Raw genomic sequence first — 21,024 nt, forward strand, 5'->3', positions numbered from 1 at the left:
AAAAAGATATCGAAGACAATCCATGCATTTATTAATTTTATTGTTGGTAATTGAAGTACAAAATAACATACTATAACTTTATTGCATCATCCTCCATAATATACTCAACAATTAAACCAAAGGTGCAAAATAACATAGCTTAATTTAACTTTGGAAAGAAAAAAAAATAACGTGAATGACAACAAGAGAGTCATGGATGTAAAGGATGAATTGTGGAGCATGGGTTGCATGGAGATTAGGTTGATGGTGGTTGTGGTGGTGGGTAGGTATTGATGGTGTTAGAGATGGTGAAATCTAAAGGATGAATTATGGAGCAACCTATGCATGGACCTGGTTTATTTGGCTTAGGAGGACCATAATCATCCAAATCTAAAGAATGAACTGTGGAGCATCCTATGCATGGACCTGGTTTATTTGGCTTGGGAGGACCATAATCATCCAAGTGAAACTCTTGATGATCTTGGGAAAATATCGTTAAGGAGTTCATCAAGATAAGGATTAATATTGCTAGTGCTTTGGCCATTGTTGAAAAGAGTGACTTGTTGGTTTGTGTATTTACAAGCTTGGGAGGACTAGGTTATTTATAGGAGACAAGGTTTTACAACTTTCTCTCATCCAATTTACACTTTAAATCAGAATTACAAATTTTCTTTTTTTTTTTGGTCAAGTCAAATTTTCTATTATTAGAAATTATATAATAGGGTAAAAGAAAAAAGAAATTGTATAATTTTTTTTAGAATAAAGAAATTGTATAACTTATGTATTTTAGAAAAGATCAATTCATAAACACACTGTTATTATTATTTCTTTTTTTGAGGAAATCTTGCCTTATATGAGTATTATTTTTTGAATAAATCTTACATTTTATGAAGACTGATATAATCAAAATAATTAAAACATAATTGTAATTAAATCTTATTAATTGTAATACTAGTATAGTTTTTGTTTTATTTTTTGTGATGCTAGCTAGTATAGTATTTTACAGCTTTATGCACCCATAGCAATCTTTTCAAAAATTAATCTCTACATTCAGTTGCACGTAAATGATCACTAATTCACACCCACACATAAAAAGACATGTGCTAAATAGGGGATGACTCTTTCAAATTAAAATATTTTTACTCACTATGTTTTTACTTGTGTAATAATAGGTCACTCTTTGAATAATCTTGTTATTTATGACACATTACCTGTTAGAGCAGCGTATGTGTAAAATAGACTAGACTAGACATGCCTAGTTTTAGACATAGGTTATGATGGGAGACTTCTTTACGTCTTCTACTGAAGGAGATTTAATTTTTTTTTTTAAAATGGATGTCAACTATTAGATATATTGAAAAGATTTTGAATGGTTGAGATTTACACGTTATTTGACCAACTAAAATTTTATTTTTTAAACAATATATTGATTTAAAAAAATCCAATTGATTTTAGAATTACATTTAACAAAGGTTGTTGTTGGCAATGTTGAAAAAATTTTAAAAAATCCCACCATGCTCATACGCCTTTGATTAATTACGATTTAGTTTTAATGATAATAACTATATAATTATAAATAAAAATAATATTAGTAATTACATATTATGTTTTATTATAGAACATTATGGTGTCCTCATGAGCTTTACTCAGTTGGTAAGGACAATGCATAATATATGCAAGGTTGGGTGTTCAAACTCCGCCACGACCAAAAAAATAAAATAAATAGAGCATTATGGTATTTTTAAATAGAGTTAAATATGTTTTTGATACTTATAAATATACCAACTTTTCATTTTAATTCCTCTAAAATTATTCTTCAATTTTTAGTCCCTATAAAATTTTAAATCACCACTTTTGATCCTTATTTTTAAGTCAATTATGTGTAGCATCAGTATTTGTTAACGAAATTGTGTAGAATATTATAAATATCTCTCCAAAGAAAAGTATAGCTTTTAAACAAAACATGAATTACGTATGAATTTTTAATTGCCAAAAAAAGTAAAAATTCATATTTAACTCATGTTTTGTTAAAATAATATAATTTTAGAGGGACTCAAGAAAAATTGGTATATTTATAGGAAACAAAAACATACCTAAAAAAAAGGGAACAAAAACATATTTAACCCTTTAAAATAGTAATAATAATTAGACTTGACATGTTGTGTATAAACTAATTGTATTAGTCATTAAATCAGTCCATGTGGTATTGCAGCGACATTATCTATTAGAGTCACTTGACGGGAAAGACAAAAAATGGAGACGGAAAATTTTAAAGGAACCAAATTTGATGAAATTTTTTAGAGGGGTCATAAAGAAAAGTTGTGATATCAAAGGGGTCGTGGCCGTAGAGAAAGATTATGATGATCTTATTAAGACTAACTTTCGTTCTACGAGAATCTTCTTAAGAACTAAGATTTTTATCTAAGATAATCTTATTAAGACTAACTTCCATTCTATGAAAATCATCAAAAGAAATAAGATTCTTATATATGATAATTCTATTAAGACTAACTTTTATTCTATGTTAATCTTCTCAACAATTAAGATTTTTACCTGTGACAATCTTACTAAGACTAACTTCCATTTTATGAGAATTTTTCCAACAACTAAGATTCTACCTATGTCAATCTTACTGAGACTAACTTATGTTATATGAGAATCTTCTCAACAACTAAGATTCTAATAACCAATGATAATCTTACTAATACCACTTTATGTTCTATGACAATCCTGCCAACAACTAAGATTCTTACCAATAGATACATAAAAATTATATCATATCGACTTTCTCATATTAATACAAAAAAATTTTCTTTTGCAAATAGATGCACATAAATCCGCAAGTAATGCGAATATTGAACGGTGCTTTTCAAAATTACCCTCAACTTTCAATAAAATAGCAAATTTCGAATGTAATTAATATTTGTTTTATATTTTTAATAACTATTATCCACTTTATTCCAAACAAAAAAAAAAGACTATTACCCACTACAATAGGTAATACATACTACATAAACATACAATTAAGAAATCTTTCATATACTAACTTTCTGTCCGATGAGAATCTTTTAAACACTGATCATCATTTTATGAGAATATTTCAAAGACTAACTCTATTTCTATGAGAATCTTTCAAAGACTAACTTCTGTTTTATGAAAATCTTTCAAAGACTAACTTATATTCTATGAGAATCTTCTAAAGACTAAATCCTGTTCTATAAGAATCATTCAAAGGCTAACTTTCGTTCTATGAGAATCTTCTAAAGACTAACCTCTCTTTCTATGAGAATCTTTCAAAGATTAACTATCATTCTATGAAAATCTTTCAAAGACTAACTTCCGTTCTATGAGAATCTTCTAAAGACTAACTTCCGTTCTATAAGAATTATTCAAAGACTAACTTCTGTTCTATGATAATTTTCTAAAGACTAACCTCTCATTCTATGAGAACCTTTCAAAGACTAACTATCATTCTATGAGAATCTTTTAAAGATAAACATTTATCCTGTGAAAATTTTCTAAAAACTAACTTCTGTTGTCCGAGACTCTTCCAAAGACATGCTATCATTATATGTGAATTTTCCAAGGATTGGAATGTTGGCATAATTTTTTTTTAATTAGAATTAATGTAATTTAAAATTTAAATTTAGTTGTAAAAGTTAATAATTTTTTCACCAGAAATTCTGTGTTTAGATATTGCTTTCCATATGTTATTCTATCATAATAATTTGTCAAAATTAATGGTGTTAAGTGATTAATAATCAATTAAATATATTAAAATGTTGACCATTTAAATTGAAAATACTATGTTATTAAAAAAATTGAAATACTATGTTAATGATTTTGTTTTGGAGTTGAAGGATACGATGCTTGTAAATATATGCAATTTATTTTTGGATTAAACAAAGATCTCTCTAAATATATTAAAATTTGATTTTAGTCCCCCTAAAATATTCTTCAGGCTTTTGGTCTGTCTAAAATTTTTCATTAATGAAATTAATCCATACTTTTTAGTCAACTCATGTCTAACATTCATATTTTTTAATGAAAATTTCCAAAAATGGATAGAACATTATGACAAACTCTAAAAAAATAAAATGTTTGTTGCTTTTAAGTTATATCAAACCAAACTATCCATGATTATTTATTTCAATCACACCAACAATATAACAAAAAAATTAAATCTAAATTCTTTTTTTTAATGACACCAACAACAATCTTTATGTAGAAAAAATAGTTTAAGGGTATAATTGGAATAATGAAAAATTAAGTATAAATATACTTATATAGTTTGTTACATTTTTTAAATAATAAAGAAAAATATCAGACATATACATATATATATATATATATATATATATATATATATATTCTTATCTATACGGGTACGATTCCTTTTATGTATGTGGGGTTGCCAATTGATGGAGATGGTAGGAAACTCAGCTTTTGGAAACATGTGGTCGATAGAATAATTGCTTGATTGTCGTCGTGGAACAATAAATTTTTGTCGCTTGGTTCTTCTAAAATCTGTCATGTCCTCTCTTCCAGTTTACTTTCTTTCCTTTTTCCAGGCTCCTACATGTATAATTTCTTCTATTGAATATATTTTTTTTTAAAAATATTGTGGGGGTTGTGAAGTCTCTAAAAAAATTGCTTGGATAAAGTGGGATTTTGTTTGTTTATTTGTGGATCATGGAGGCTTGGGGGTTAGGAGGTTAGGGGAATTTAATTTATCTTTGTTAGGGAAGTCGTGGTAGAGGTTGTTAGATGATAAGGACAGGTTGTGGTACCGTGTGTTAAAGGCCAGGTATGGGGAGGTGGGAGGCCGAATTCAAGAAGGGGGCAGCAATGCTTCCGGTTGGTGGAAGATGATGTGTCGTGTGAGGGAGGGAATAAGGTCGGGTTTAGGGAGCTGGTTTGATGATCATACTAGGAGGGTGGTTGGCAATGGTGGGAATACTTTTTTTTTACTGATAATTGGTTGGGTGGAGCACCTTTAAGGCTTCATTTTAACCGTCTTTATGAGTTATCAGTGCATAAGGAGTGTTTGGTGGAGGATATGTCGAGGTTGGGGTGGGGGGAAGGAGGAAATGGTTGAAGGTGGAGGAGATGTTTGTTGACGTGGAAGGAGGAGAGTGTGAGGGAGTGCTCGACTTTGTTGCATAATGTTATTTTGCAGGATAATATTTAGGATACTTGGAAATGGCTTATAGATCCTTTACATAGCTACTCAGTTCGTGGGACTTACCGTTTTCTAACATCTGGTGACGTCCTGGTGGCTGCTGGTGGCGCTAACAACAATGTGTGGCATAAGTTAGTTCCATCTAAAGTCTCTCTTTTTGCTTGACGTCTTCTTCAAAATAGAATTCCGACAAAATTAAATTTGGTGAGAAGAAATGTGCTTCAACATAATGACAACTTGTGTGCGGGTTTGGCACTATCGAGACGACAGATCATCTATTCATTGGTTGTGATATATTTGGCAGTGTTTTGTGCTTAGTTTGCCGTTGGCTTGGCATTTCTTTTGTTTGTCCAGATGGGTTAATGATCACTTTCTTCAATTTATTAATCTGGAGGGTGTACTGCAGTCATCCTATTTATATCTTAAGGTTATTTGGCTTGCTTCTACATGGGCTATTTGGAAGGAAAGAGACAACCGTGTCTTAAGAAATACGGCAGTCGATCCTAACACTATTTTGGAAAAAGTGAAGCTGAACTCCTTTTTATGGTTATCATCGAACCATGCTCCTATTGCTTTTGGTTTTCATGATTGGTGGAGACACCCACTTCTCTGTATGGATGTCATGTAATCTTCATTATTTTTTTTCTTTTGAAGCTGGCACTCTCTCGTTAGGTACCTTCTTTCTATATCAGATATTATGTGATTTCACCACTTTTAGCACATTTTGGGCGGGATAAATCACTTTTCGTTTGAGAAATATATTCCATTTTGATTTGTTAAAAAAAATATTGTATTGAAAATTGAAGGCATTTTTGAAAAAGAGAAAGAAAAAAAACAGTTCAAAATAGCTGAAAGAAATTATTTTCTTCATATAGTATAGATTATTACTTGTTTGATTTTTGAATAAAAAATTAACGAAATCAACACAGAAAAATAATTGATAATATTCGATCAAGACACTTAATCGAATATTATTATTTGATTTATTTGATAATATCAAGACACTTAAGATAAAATAGTTGTTTTTAGACCATCTACAATGTGGAATCCTTCCCCTATTTAGCACCATGTTAAATAGGCATTTCCATTGTGAAACCAATTAATATGGTGCTTATAAAGATGAATGCTTTTATAGGCACCCTCTCTTGCCTATTACTCATGGGTCCCACATATACAATTAATTCTAATTTTTTTTTTCTATTCCATTGTTGTATTATTTCAATATTAAAAAGTAAATTATATATTAGTTGCAAGAGTAACACATAATCGGTCAACATTAAATTTTCAACATAAACTTTTTTTGAAACAACAAATAATTTACCCATCTGAATGGAAAAAAAAAAATACAATGATTGGATTTAAACAAAACAACAAATAATTTACCATCATTTATTTTATATTGTTTTTTCAAGTTTTAACTTTTTTTATAATTTATAATTAAATTACTTCAATATTTCAAAATTATATAATTATGAATGAATATATAAATTATTGTTGAAATTTAATGATATAGAGTTATTGTAGGGACCAATTAATAATTATTTTGAGGAGATTAAATGCTTATTAAGTATTAATTATAAAACGAATGACGTGTATAGTTGTTTTATTTGATAATACTTTGGAGAAAATATCCACTTCGGTGACTATGTCTGGTGTACATTCTACCGGTACCTGCGTGGTGGGTGATGTTGCATTGTTGAATAGTCTTTTGATTCCTCCTACCATCACTTGGGGTAAAGGCAAACACTGATGACTTTGTTATTGGTTCTAATTCTTCTTGTGGCAGAAATTTTAGAGATTACACCGGCGCTTTCCTGGGCGGTTTTTCTAGTAACCTCGGTCTAGGGACTGTTTTTGAAGCGGAGCTCACGGGTCTTATGCTTGCTATAGAATATGCTGCTAGCCACAATTGGTCCAGGTTGTGGGTAGAGAGTGACTCATCCAGTGCGGTTCTTGCTTTCAAAAATCACTCTGCCATCCCTATTCGTTTCCGAAACCGTTGACATAATTGCATGCAGCTTGGATTATATGTTATGCGTACTCATATATACATTGAGGGAATTGTTGTGCGGATGCTTTGGCAACTATGGGGCATGATTTGCTCGACACTACTTGGTTCCACATTCTGTCGTCTTCTCAGTCGGTTGATTTTACTAGAGATAGAAATGGGTTACCCAACTTTAGATTACCGTAACCATTTCTGTCTTTTTTCTGTATTGTTTTTTTTTTTTTTTGGTTTGTTTTGAGGGATTGGCATAGTCCCCCCTCCGTTGTACAATTTTTCTCCTTTTTATTAATATTATTACGTATTAGGAATGCAGTAGAGGATAGGAGTTGTTGTGGGTGCCAACTTAGTTGGGATGCTTCAACCTCTCCCTAGTGTCTGACCTTTCTGTTTGCCTATAAATAAATAAATAAAACGTGTATAGTTGAGGCCCGTTTAAGCACCCAAATAAAGTGCTTCATTGTTGATGGTCTTAATGGATTCGATCAAGTAGTGTTTAAAGTATGTAGAAACCTCGTAACGGTATATGCAATATAATATACATGTAGCAGAAAAATACTGCTCAAAGAAACAAATTAGTTCTTGCTAAGTTACATTAATATGTGTGTCTGATGTATGTGTATGTTTCTCTGTGTTTGTGTGCCTACGAAGGGTTCAATGTCTGGTGATTTAGAAAAATGTGTCTACATCTTAGAATAAATATAATTGGACTTAAGTTATGTCCAAATAAGGGAGGATTATTTTTATCTAAAGTATAGAGGTTGATATTTAATTAAGTCAACTAAAGACGGCAAGCTACCTAGTTTTGGCCATGGAAAATGACTTTTCTAAAGAGTTGGTCTCTTTCATTTCATAAGTGTAAAAAGGGAAAACTTGGATATAACAATAATCAGTGGACAAATGGACAATGGTTAGTCCTACATAAGTAAAGATAAGGAAAATGTTAACACCGTTTGTGTCTAATCCTAATTATATATTCAATGGAAGTGAGCCGGCCAATATAGGAAAACTAAATAATCCAGATGGCTATTGATCACCATGCACATTGTAGCCAAAGTGGGAGAGACGGGAACAAAATTCATTGTAATTAGTAATGAGTAAGTCACGAATTTGGTCCATGTCTTTGTACCAAATTTTCAAATTGGTTTCAGACTCTATTAATAACTCAAAATGGTCCCTGTCTTTGTCAAACTTTTCTCAGATTGGTCCATGTCTCTATTAGTTGATTTGTATTTTGAGTGTTAATGGTTCAATATCTTTTGAATATTATTTAGTGGTTAATGGTCTAATGCCTTTCGGATCTTATTTGGTACGTTAATAACTTAAAATACAAAACAACTAATAGAGTCAAGGATCAACATGAAAAATGATTGACAAAGACAGGGACCATTTTGAATTATTAATAGAGTCAGGGACCAATATGAAAATTTGGTACAAAGACAGGGACTAAATTGATGATTTACTCAATTAGTAATCACTCTTGAATTATATATACATAGTTATTGTAAAGAGTTTTTACATTATTATATCTTATAGGTTCATGAATGTTGTGTTTACGATGATTGATTTTGCTATCCTAAAATGTTTAGCGTTTGTTGTCCGCTTATATTTTATTAATGTATAGTTAATCCTTAATATATAAAAAAATCCAGAATAAAAAAGTGTTAATCAATGATAACCATCACTTCATTAAGATTCAATTTGGTAAAGTTAATGGATGACTTGCGGTGTATGAGCTTATAGCTCATAATTGATAGTTGGTTTAATTTCTGGTGTTTTGTTTAAGGGCACTTATACTGTGCGGTCAGAAAACGATTTTCTTTTTTAAAATTTATTTTGTTTAGCCAACAGTATAACATATGTAGAAAGGAATTTTGGTGTATCATTATTCCTATAAATACAATTGTCAAAATTGCAGAAGGGAATTTTGGTGTATCATATGCCACACAATTTGTTGTAATATCGTGGGTAGTGTTCTCTCGTTTGAAAAAATAAATAAAGAGAAATGTTAACGAATATCTTTGGGATATTCTTTAAGGAATATTAAAAGCAAGTATTTATAAAAATATGTGTAATCAATGTATTAGAAATTGAAATATTTTACTTTTTTTTTTTAAATAATTGCTTGTTTTGGTATGCTTAAAGAGTGCCTAAAGACATTCTTTAACAAAACCCATAAATAAAAGGCGACAATTAATTCCAAATTCGAATAGTTTATTTCGAAAATCTTAACAACGCAGAACCTAATTAAGCTAATTGGAAAATTCACAATGATTTCACCATAAAAATTTTCTTTGTTTAATCAACTGTTGAATTAGCTTACAGCTATAAATGATATAAATAAAATACTGTTAATATTTTTTTTTCTTTTCAATTAAGATAAAAAAAAGTAAGAAAAAATTATTTATTTGACTGGTTTGATTTTATCCAAGAACATTTTGACGAGGATATTGTCCAAAGTCATTCACGTGGTGAGAGACTGAGAGTAGTAGAAAAATTGTCTTTCCATATAGGGAAAAAGAAATCTGAGGAGAAAATGGAATGACAATTTTCCAAGGCAGGCACTTTTTCTTTTGTTGAACGAGAAAACTAAATTTTTTGATCCAACATTTTACTTTTCTATTCCTTTTTAATCAATCTAATCCTATTTGAGAACATCAAATATAGACATATCTTTTTGAAACACGATTCTCAACGTTTTAGTTAGTAGAGGAAGTAATGGACACCATCTGAAGTTCGAATTTTGGGATATTTGAATGAAAGAAAATAGAGAACTTTAAGAGATAAATGTTATGAAGTTTCACTTTTCTACATACTACAAAATTATGCTAACTTGTTGAACTCAAAAATATAACGAAGAAGAATTTTAAAGCATTTATATAAATTCTTCAAATACAATCTAAGTTTTTTGTTTTTTCCGATCAAGAACACAATCTATGTTGTTATAACACCCTTAAAACAAAATTATAATGATTATAAATTATCATTTTCTAAAAACTATATCTCCTATTAAAGTTGAAGATTTGTCTCATTCCTCTCCCTCCCCTCCCCTCCAATCTCTCGAAAAGACAACAGTTGAGATGAGAATAAAACCCTTGGTTGTCACTTTTTTCTTCTTTCACATCATTTCAAAATAGCAAATACGTTTTCTTAAATAATAGTAATTCCATTTCTTCTCCCAAAAAAAAAATAATAATTCCATTTAATATTAAAAGCAGGCACAAATTAACTAATTTCTCCCTACAATGTGTATAAACTAAACTAAACCAAACTAAATGAAACGCCAAAATCACTTGTCATGCCAACAAGTAAACAAACAAGTGCTAAAAAACAAAGAAACAACTTTCTCTTAAGAACAAAACACAGTTCTTGTTGACTCTTAAACCAAAAATCTTTCAATTCTTAATATCAAAGGTTACTTCCATTTTAGTCTTTGATAGTGCCTCAGCATGTCTAATGGCCTTTTCACTTATCACATCAACGGACATTAACTTTAATGTAGAGTAAAGATGCAATTACTCCTCTGAAAATTACTCCTTTAAAATTAATAAAAATTCAATTACCTTCTTAAAATTTCACAACTTTAATCAATTTACCTCCTCCATCAAATTTTTCTGTTAATGAACCAAAACAAATTCTATCGTAATCAAATCTCTCACACACAACCAAACAGATGCTAAGTTCCTTCCATCCAACAAGAAAAGAAACAAGTGCTGAAAACCAAGAAAGCAGCTGTCCTAAAGAACAAAACAAAACTCTAGTTGACTCTTAACTCAAAAGTCCTTCAGTTCTCAATATCACACCTATCCTCATGACATCATCCCCACCATGCAAATCCTCCATAAATACCACACACAACTCAATCACATTACATTATCCACAAACAGTAACAGTAACAGTAACAAATCCTCACACAAACACAATCATGTTACTACAATTACTATTCTTATTCCTGTTCTTTCCATTTTCAACAACATCATTAAACATATGGCCAAAACCAAGAAACCTCACGTGGACCCCACCACATCAAACCACCCTCCTCTCATCAACATTCACCATCACTACCACCACTCTCCACCACAACAACCACCTCACCGCCGCCATATCTCGCTACACAAACCTCATCAAAACAGAACACAACCATCCCTTAATCCCACCAAAAACAAACCTCTCAAACAATCTACCACCTCTTCAAACCCTAACAATAACCATAACAAACCCAAACACAGAACTAAACCACGCCACCGACGAATCCTACACGTTAATAATCACAACTCCCACCGCCACCTTAACCGCTGTAACTTCATGGGGAGCCATGCATGGTTTAGAAACATTCTCACAGCTTGCATGGGGAAACCCAACGCGCGTGGCTGTGAACGTGCGTGTTAACGACGCGCCGTTGTTCGGTCATCGCGGTATTATGTTAGATACTTCAAGAAACTACTATCCAGTGAAGGATTTGTTAAGAACTATTGAAGCTATGAGTATGAATAAGTTGAATGTGTTTCATTGGCATGTAACTGATTCTCATTCTTTTCCTTTGATTCTTCCTTCTGAACCAATGTTGGCTGAGAAAGGTGCTTATGATGTTGATATGGTTTATACTGTTGATGATGTTAAAAGGGTTGTTGAATTTGGGCTTGATCGTGGTGTTCGTGTTATCCCTGAGATCGATGCTCCTGGTTAGTTCTGTTTTTTGTCTTTAATTTATTGATTTACTTTACTAAATTGTGTGATTGTGTGATTAGAGAGTGATGAAAGGATGTTTTGAAAAAAGTGCTTTCGGTGAGAAGAATATTTTAGTTTTACTATCTCAATCTTATATTATATGTTTTGTTTTGATTAATTGTTTATCTTGATAGTTAGTGCCTTAAAATATCCATAGAACAATAGTTACATTTAAGGCTATGTTTGGCAATACAATAAAAACTGGCTTATAGATTATAGTTTATAGCTTCTAAGCTCACATGATTCAAAAAACCTGTTTGGTAACTGACATTTTATTACGAGCTTATAGCTTATTTCACTAGCTTAAGGATTATTCTCCAGACACTATTTCAAATAGCGTTTGAGCTTATAACATATTATTATTTATCTTTTTTTTACATTTATTAGTTAGTTGAACCGGTAATTTTACCAAACACTTCAATTGACTTATCAGCCATAAGTCATTAGTCTCCGGCTATAAGCTATCAGCTATTTTTTCCAAACAAAGCCTTACATTTGATAAGTTAGCTTAAAATATCTTTCGAGCAGTAATATTCATTAATAGTCTGAGAAAAGTATTCTTTTGAGGAATGGTATGTTGAGAATAATCTGATTTACTGCAAAATTAAAATTATGAGGGAAGTACTCTTTTCAAGAAAAGTTTAGAATATGTCAATGGTTTGATAAGGATTCAGCTCAAATTGTACAACAACTTGAGTTCGAATTCCGTTACTTACATGAGAACCTCATTTGTGAGGAATATGTAGGTAACTTCGTTAGAGCTCATTGAGCCTCGAAGCTTTTCCTCACTCTAGTGAGCTCCGAGACCAAACTCGTCCACACCTTTTATTTATAGAAAAGAAAAGTTGGGACATAGGAGTATTTTTTTTCTTTTATTATTTGGATTTTTGTTGTTTTGTACTTGTCTTGCACTTTGCGGCACAATTGTGTTGAAGATTGTCACCATAACGAACAGTACTGATTAATTAATTGTGCCGTTGGTTTGATTACTCTGCCTTCTTTTATTGGAAATTTGTTATTATGCCCTGCATGTTTCTCAGATCAAGGAATCTAACTAGATTTGTGTGATTAACTGTACGGATTATCTAACTAGTTAGTGTTAACTTCTTCTTAAGTTTCATCACATTCTAGAATGCTAAACTTTTGTCTCCATCACTTATTATATGTCACTTTAGATACGCCTGTTTTTTAAGATGTTGGTTTCTGAAATGTTGGAATCTGTTTTATATATAATGCACTATACTTTTTTCTTGTGGGAGTACCAACCAATTGGTAGTGAGAGACACACACTTTACCACAATATAATAATAGGCCTATGACTTAGAATCACTCTTCAAATCTCCTTTTATTTTGGTTTATATTCACATAATCAGACATAGAAAAGTAACAATTATAGGAGTTATGGTATTGGTTATTAAAATGAATTCTAAGTTGGCAAAGCATAAAGCATCTTCGAATGTGTCTTACCATGAGAAATAACATTGTAACCATATGGCCAATTAAATTAACAAAAAAATGAAGCTTTTTATATTCTGATTGAAAAGAATGCATTTCTCTCTTATCTTTTTTCAAATAATTTATCTTTACAAGACATGGTTCTTTATATTATGATGATCATTGACATATAAAAATTTCATATATGCAGGGCATACAGGATCATGGGCCTTAGCCTACCCTGACATTGTAGCATGTGCCAACATGTTCTGGTGGCCAGCTGGAAGTGATTGGCCCGATCGTCTTGCGGCAGAACCGGGAACAGGTCATTTAAATCCCTTAAACCCCAAGACCTACCAAGTCCTGAAGAATGTCATACGCGATGTAACCACATTGTTCCCGGAACAATTTTACCATTCTGGTGCTGATGAAGTCGTACCAGGGTGCTGGAAAACCGATCCAACAATTCAGAAATTTCTATCAAATAATGGAACTCTCAGCCAAGTCCTTGAGACGTTTATCAACAACACTCTCCCTTTCATTTTATCCCTCAACCGTACTGTTGTCTATTGGGAAGATGTTCTATTAGACGATACAGTCCATGTTCCATCGACGATTCTCCCTAAAGAACATGTGATTTTGCAGACATGGAACAATGGACATAACAACACTAAGAGGATAGTATCTTCTGGATACCGCGCAATCGTGTCATCATCCGACTTCTATTATCTTGACTGTGGACACGGCGACTTCACTGGAAATAACAGTATTTACGACAACCAAACAGGAAGTGACAAAAATGATGGCGGCTCTTGGTGTGGACCTTTTAAAACATGGCAAAATATATACAATTATGATATAACTTATGGACTGACCGAAGAAGAAGCGAAATTGGTTTTAGGTGGGGAGGTAGCGTTGTGGTCAGAACAAGCCGATGAAACTGTTTTGGATTCGCGGCTTTGGCCTAGAACTTCTGCAATGGCTGAGTCGTTGTGGTCAGGCAATAGGGATGAGAAGGGTCTGAAGCGATACGCAGAGGCAACAGATAGATTGAATGAATGGCGAAGCAGAATGGTGAGTAGAGGTATAGGAGCTGAGCCTATTCAGCCACTTTGGTGTGTTAGGAACCCTGGTATGTGCAACACAGTACATGCAATCTAGTGTGTTTCGAGAGCGTCAGATTCATGCTGCCACCAGACATCAATCTCAAGGCTACAACTACTAGCTTCTCTCGGACCATTTGTCCAGATATTTGCACCGCGTTTCCAAACATATTTGTAGTTAGTTGAGTTGGAACTTGCATTCTTCTTTTGTTACCAGAATCCTCCTCTATAAAAGGGGAAAAAGAGCTATTTATATACTTCATTTTCTTTTACTTTTAATCAGGTCTATAGTGTCCAACTGTTGTGCGAGCCTACTGAAAGAAAATTTATTGTTTGATTAGAAGAGACTGTAGTTATCGTACAATGTTACAAGGATTTGAACATTTAAGTTAACAAATCATAATATTTGATGGTGTTTGTGACCTCGAAAATTTCTTGACTTCAATTGATGTTGAAAGTTGTTGTATAATTAAAATTTTACCAAATGCTGCTAGAGCCGCATAATGTTAGATCAACCATATGTTTGGATTTGAATTTACTGTTGTTATAGCAGGGTGTTGTAATGGACCAGGACCATCCGATCTCAACCTCAAATGTGTAGGCGCAATCGTTTGCCGTGATTTTGTAACTGAATCTGAACGGTCTGATCTATAATTAACGGCTGGGATGCAAAACTCTGAAAACGCGAACCTGATCCCCATGTGTTTAGTATTGTGACTTACTATTCTTACTAACCAGTAAAAACTTCATTGCATGTATTCACATGGGAGGGAGCAATGAAAAAAATTTAGACATGCCAATAATTTTCTGTACAATAAACACACTCGCCCGCACAATTTACGCTTATTTGTTGGAGTCTATCCTATGTTGTAAACAACCTTTAGTTTTGTCCTGCACAAGAACACCTTCATTCGTTGGGGTATTTCCAACCCCCGCAGTTTCCTCCAATTTCCCTCCACCCTATACTCACTATTATCCATCAAGTGTTCCATGATATAATGGTACCCCGTCTTAACACTAAAACTTCGGTTTTGGGTGAATTTCCAAATCAACTTATCCTTTAAACGCTAAAATAATCCGAAATTAACTAGGGTGCAAGTGCAATTCCGATTATATAATCCGAATTCCTTCAGCATAGGATTTTTTTTGTATGGTCTACATTGTACCGACAGTTTATATGGTCTACAACGTCCATATATCTCTATAAATAAGTGTTTTCGGTTTTCATTGTCATTTCCAGCAAAACACACCAAAAAAATCATAGAAATTTTTATCATTGTGCTAAAGATCTTTCTCATGTTGTCACAAATAGGTAACTCTCTATTTGACGGCATGATGAAGATATTCAACATGCTGTCAAAAAAATATTGATAGATAGATCCAAAGAGGTTCTAACTCTTTATTTAAATACCAAGAGGTTGCTATGAGTTAGATCTTATTGCCTTGGCGATATAAATATCTTAATTGGCAAGGCAGCAGCGATATAAATATGTCAGTTGGTGATGTAAACTTATATCTAATGCAAATAGAAAACAAAACATTTCAAGTACAAGAATAAAATATTATTAAAAAAAAAGTACAAGAATAAAATAATATCTGACATGTTAGCCTTTGATCTTGTCATCTTATATTTTTCAAATTTTTCAACTTGTAAGCAAAGGCAGTATTAGCGTGCTTGAGTTCTAGGGTTTAAGGAGTCGTAACATTTCCAAAAAGAAACCTAAATCCTCATTGGTTGCCGATATGGAAACCAAGTACAATTTTTTCTATTAATTCCACGAAATCTTTGTGTTTATCTTTCTAACCCTAATTCCTCTACGGTTGTGCCTAAAAAAACCATGGACAACGACGATGATTTCGCTCTCGCCAATTCTTTCATCAATTTCGATTATACCCCTCCTGTTTTCGGATCTGGAACATCTTTTTCTGATTATCTCGTCGTGTGTTTCGGTGTTGAAGAAAGATTTAAAAGTTTCACTTTAGTTGAAAATGATGAGATTATTGATGATAAGGATGTTATTGTTAATGAAATGGTTGAAATTAGAAGAGAGATTATATGTAATGATTTAATTAGAGTGAGGTTATTGCTGATGATTATGATGTTAATGAAATGATTGATAGTGAAAGTAGCGGGATTAAAGCTGAGATTATTGGTAATGATGGTGAAAATGGCGAAATTAGAGGTGAGGTTAATGCTAATGATGATGTTAATCAAATGGAGAGTGAAAGTTCTGAGTCTGCGAGTGAGATTTAGAATGACAACGGTAGTAGTGAAAGCAAAGAGGAGTATGAACTGGAAGAAGGTGAGATTGTTGATTTTGATAGTGGTGACAGTGAAGATGATTCAGAGGAGACGACTAGATGGGGGGTTGACGATGATGATGATTGGTCTCAAGGACATAGGGACAAGGAATGTGCTTGAGTTATTGCTTTTTACTTAGGGATTGTAGGTCAATGAATGAGCTTGATGATAATGATGATTTGAAGCTCATTCCATTTGGATCGTAGGAAAATACTAGTAGGAGATACTAATAATCAAATGGAATGAGCTTTGAATCATCATTAGCATCAAGCTCATTCCTTGACCTACGACCATATGTAAAAAGCAATACCTCAAGCCCATTCCTTGACCTACATCCTTGAGACCGATCATCATCATCGCAACATCAACGCTCAGCTAGTCATCTTCTCTGAATCATCTTCACTATCATCACAATCAGAATCAACAATCTCACATTCTTCCAGTTCATACTCCTCTTTGATTTCACTACTACTGTTGTCACTAACTCACACTCTCAGACTCGGTACTTTCACTCTTCATTTGATTAACATCATCATTAGCATTAACCTCACTTTTAATGTCGCCATTTTCACAATCATTACCAATAATATCGGCTCCAATTTTGCCACTTTCACTATCAATCATTTCACTAACATCATAACCATTAGCAATTACCTCGCCTCTAATTTCATCATTACTATAATCTTGCTTCTAATTTCACCGCTTTCCCTCATGATTTCATTAACAACAGTATCATCATTAGCAATAATATCAACATTTTCAACTGAAGTGAAACTTTCAAACCTTTCTTCAACACCGAAACACACGAGAAGAGGATCCGAATAAGAAGACCCGGATCCAAAGAGGGGTATATTTGTAATTGATGAAAGAATTGGTAAGAGCAAAATCATCGTCGTTGTCCATGTTGTTTTTTGTTGAGGCGCATCCGCAGAGGAAATAGGGTTACAAAGATAAACATAAAGATTTGGTGGAATTAATAGGAAAAAATGGTACATGATTTCCATATCGGGAACCAATGAGGGTTTCAGATTCTTTTGGGAAATGCTTACGACTCCTTAAACCCTAGACTTCAGGCACGCTAATATAGGGTTTGTACTTGTGCAAAGGCAAAGAGTGAAGAAAATACTGTTAGCTTTTCCATTCATGGGTAACATCTACAAGGACTGATGTTATATATATATATATATATATATATATATATATATATATATATATATATATATATATATATATATAATGGCATATGTAATTTCTTGATGCTGAGAAATTATATCTACCATCTTCAACTGTATTTTTTGACAAGGTTGAATTAGGTTAGCACAAATTTTATATACAAATTTTATTTTTCATCATTAGTGGAAAGTCTTAAAGAATGAAAGCATCGTCTTTGCATATTTACCTTTGCCAAGGTTTACATTGAAATTCAAGCTTATATTTTTCTTTGAAACGTATTTTTTTTTTCCCTCCCTTCAAATGGAAGTGTGTGATGACCAATGAATTATATATTCTAGTTTTTTCAAGATTAAGTTTCTAATTAACATATCTTCGCTTTTGTACATAACAAACTTTATCTGTGTAGTATTTGTACATATAATATAAGAATAGTTCAATGTAAAAAAAAGACTTCATTGTTGGGAGAGGTAGATATATTCAGTTATTTCTGTAAATGTCATCAAGTACAAAAATTAGGGAAATTTTAGGATAGACCACTTAAATAGGCATTTTACCATGAACAAAGTAATTTCCAATTGCTCATTCTCTCCCTATTCACAGGAGTTTTTAGAAATTTTAGGAGGGGGGTGTTATATTTTAAATTTATTTAAATTCATATAACACTGGGACTATGATTATTTGATTTATTTTTATTTTGTATTTTTGTTAAGTTTAAAGTTACATGTTTCTAAAAAACACAGCGCTATAAGTATTTGAGTTATGTTTAAAAACAAGTGCGCTATAGTATTTGATTTAACATTTTCATTCAATATATTGGATATATTTAAATAATATATCCAATGAATTTTATCAATAATCTAAATTTATTGAACTCAACTGACTTTTTTATCAGTTTAAATATGTTTTTATCCCTAATGAATATACCAAATTTTTATGTTAGTCTCCCCTAAAAGTTTTTCCCCATTTTTAATCCCTCAAAAAAATTTAATCTTCGTTTTTTTTCTTGCTTTTAAGTCAACTCATGTCTAGATTTTATTTTTTTAAATAAAATTTGAGTGGACTAAAACGAAAATTTGATATATTTATAGGAAAAAATACATATTTAACCATTTTTTATTTAGTACGTTAAAATTGAATCTGACTTTTTTTACATTTTTTTTTTTTACACAACTGACTTTTTCCTAAAAAACCAAAGTTTAATAGGTTTCAATCAAGTGATAATAATTGAATTTGTAGTTACGGAAATGGTGAACAGCCAAGCAAATGTATCTATCAAAAGCAATAGCTGGAATATTGATTTTGTCATATTATAATACCTATATTATATAATGTCTTGTTGAGATATCCAATTGAGTGGCCTATATATATACATTTCCTTTTTTGTTTTAGGGAATGGAGGGGCCTATATTGTTGCCTATTGCCTAACTTGCACATGATTAAGGGTTAGGTTCTCATCAGAGTGCTTTGTTTTTTTATTAGAATGGCTGATTCTAATATGTTATGTTGATTGACGGTGAGATTGAGAGATTAGAAAGTTGCATTTTTATATACACAATTTTCTAAAAACACATAAAAATGATGAAATTATCTTTAACGGTAGTTAACAACCATTGTAAAAATCGGCAGCAGTTAACTATCGTTGACTTCAGCGGTAGTTAACTACCGTTGTATTCCTTTTTTCATCATTTCACCAACTTTCTTAACGGTGTGAAGTGTAGCACTAACACTCCTTCATTATTCAGGGTGTGTTTGGTTTGCAAAACAGTAAGTATTTGACAGAACAGTGCAAGACAGAACAGCACAACGCAAGGCAGAACAACACATGACAAAAATTTTATGGCAATGAGTAATTTTTTGTTTTATACAATTTTTGGGGGATAAAATGTTATTTTGGTATTTTAGACAACTTGTACGTGGGACAAAAAGTTGTGCTGTGGTTTGGTGAGGAACAAAAATATGAGTTTTTGTCATGTCCCTCGCCTCCAATTTATCGAGTTGTTATGTCATGTCCTTCATTTTTTTAGCAAATCAAACGCATGCCAATTATCACAAATGCATATCAAATGAACATTGATTTTGATGAATGTATTCTATGAATTTTTTTTTGTTTTTTCTAATTTTAATGTTGTATAAGATTTTGTTTTGGAATTAATATTGTATAATATTTTTGGTCTATTGATTTGTAATCATTACATATTATCACCGGAAAAAAAAAGGTAATAATTTCGTATCGTTATGTAGGATGATATCATAATATTTGAATGTCAACACATAGTAATTCAATTGCTACAATTGAATTACACGTAATTTTAAATTCTCTAAAAATATTTAAAGACATGTGTTGGCATTAAAAATTAGTTGAATATTTTTAGAGAATTTAAAATTGCGTGTAATACAATTATAACAATTGAATTACCATGTGTTGACATTCAAATATTATGATATCATTCTACAAAAAGTCCTACATAAATATGCAAAATTGTTACTTTTTTTTACGGTTTTAATATGTAATAATGATTAAAAAACCATAGACCAAAAATATTATACGATATTAATTCCGTCAAAACAAAATCTTATACAAAATTAAAATAAGAAAAACAAAAAATATTTATATTTATGACAATCAACGTTTATTTAATATGCATTTATGATAATAGGCATAGAATTGACCTTGAATAATGAAGGCATAGCATCAGAAAGTTGGTGAAAGGGTGAAAAAAGGAATGCAGCGTTAGTTAACTACCGTTAGGCCAATGGTAGTTAACTGCTGCCGGTTTTTCTCAACGGTAGTAACTATCGATGAGGATAATTTCGTCTTTTTCATGTATTTTTAGGAAGTTTTGTGTGTCAAAGAAACAACTTTCTAGCGATTGAGAGGATACAATGAGTCATTATTAGGGGTAGACATCAAGCGGGTTCAGGCCCATAGTGGCAACCCAACTTAAACCGCATATCCACACATTATGTCTCAATTATGCCTAAAACTTGTGTGTGGGAAATGCAGGTTCGGGCTCGAGTTCACGGGTTATTCAGGCTGTCAAATTTGGGTTGGGATTTGGCCCAAGATGACTTTGTCATCCCAATTGAAAAAAATTCAATTTTTTTTTCTTTCAACTTC

At 31.9% G+C, this 21,024-nt stretch overlaps 1 protein-coding gene across 1 annotated transcript; it reads left to right on the top strand.

The window, feature by feature from the left end:
• Window positions 1-10,873: 10,873 nt before the first annotated feature.
• LOC11444497 (beta-hexosaminidase 2) lies at window positions 10,874-14,876 on the top strand. Its single transcript, XM_003595802.4, has 2 exons — window positions 10,874-11,848; window positions 13,540-14,876. Exons 1-2 carry the CDS (start codon window positions 10,978-10,980, stop codon window positions 14,487-14,489), a joined length of 1,821 nt encoding a protein of 606 aa, XP_003595850.2. The 5' UTR covers window positions 10,874-10,977; the 3' UTR covers window positions 14,490-14,876.
• The last annotated feature ends 6,148 nt before the right edge of the window (window positions 14,877-21,024 follow it).

The sequence above is a fragment of the Medicago truncatula genome, chromosome 2 (genome assembly GCF_003473485.1).
Source record: "Medicago truncatula cultivar Jemalong A17 chromosome 2, MtrunA17r5.0-ANR, whole genome shotgun sequence".
NCBI classification, from domain to species: Eukaryota; Viridiplantae; Streptophyta; class Magnoliopsida; order Fabales; family Fabaceae; genus Medicago; species Medicago truncatula.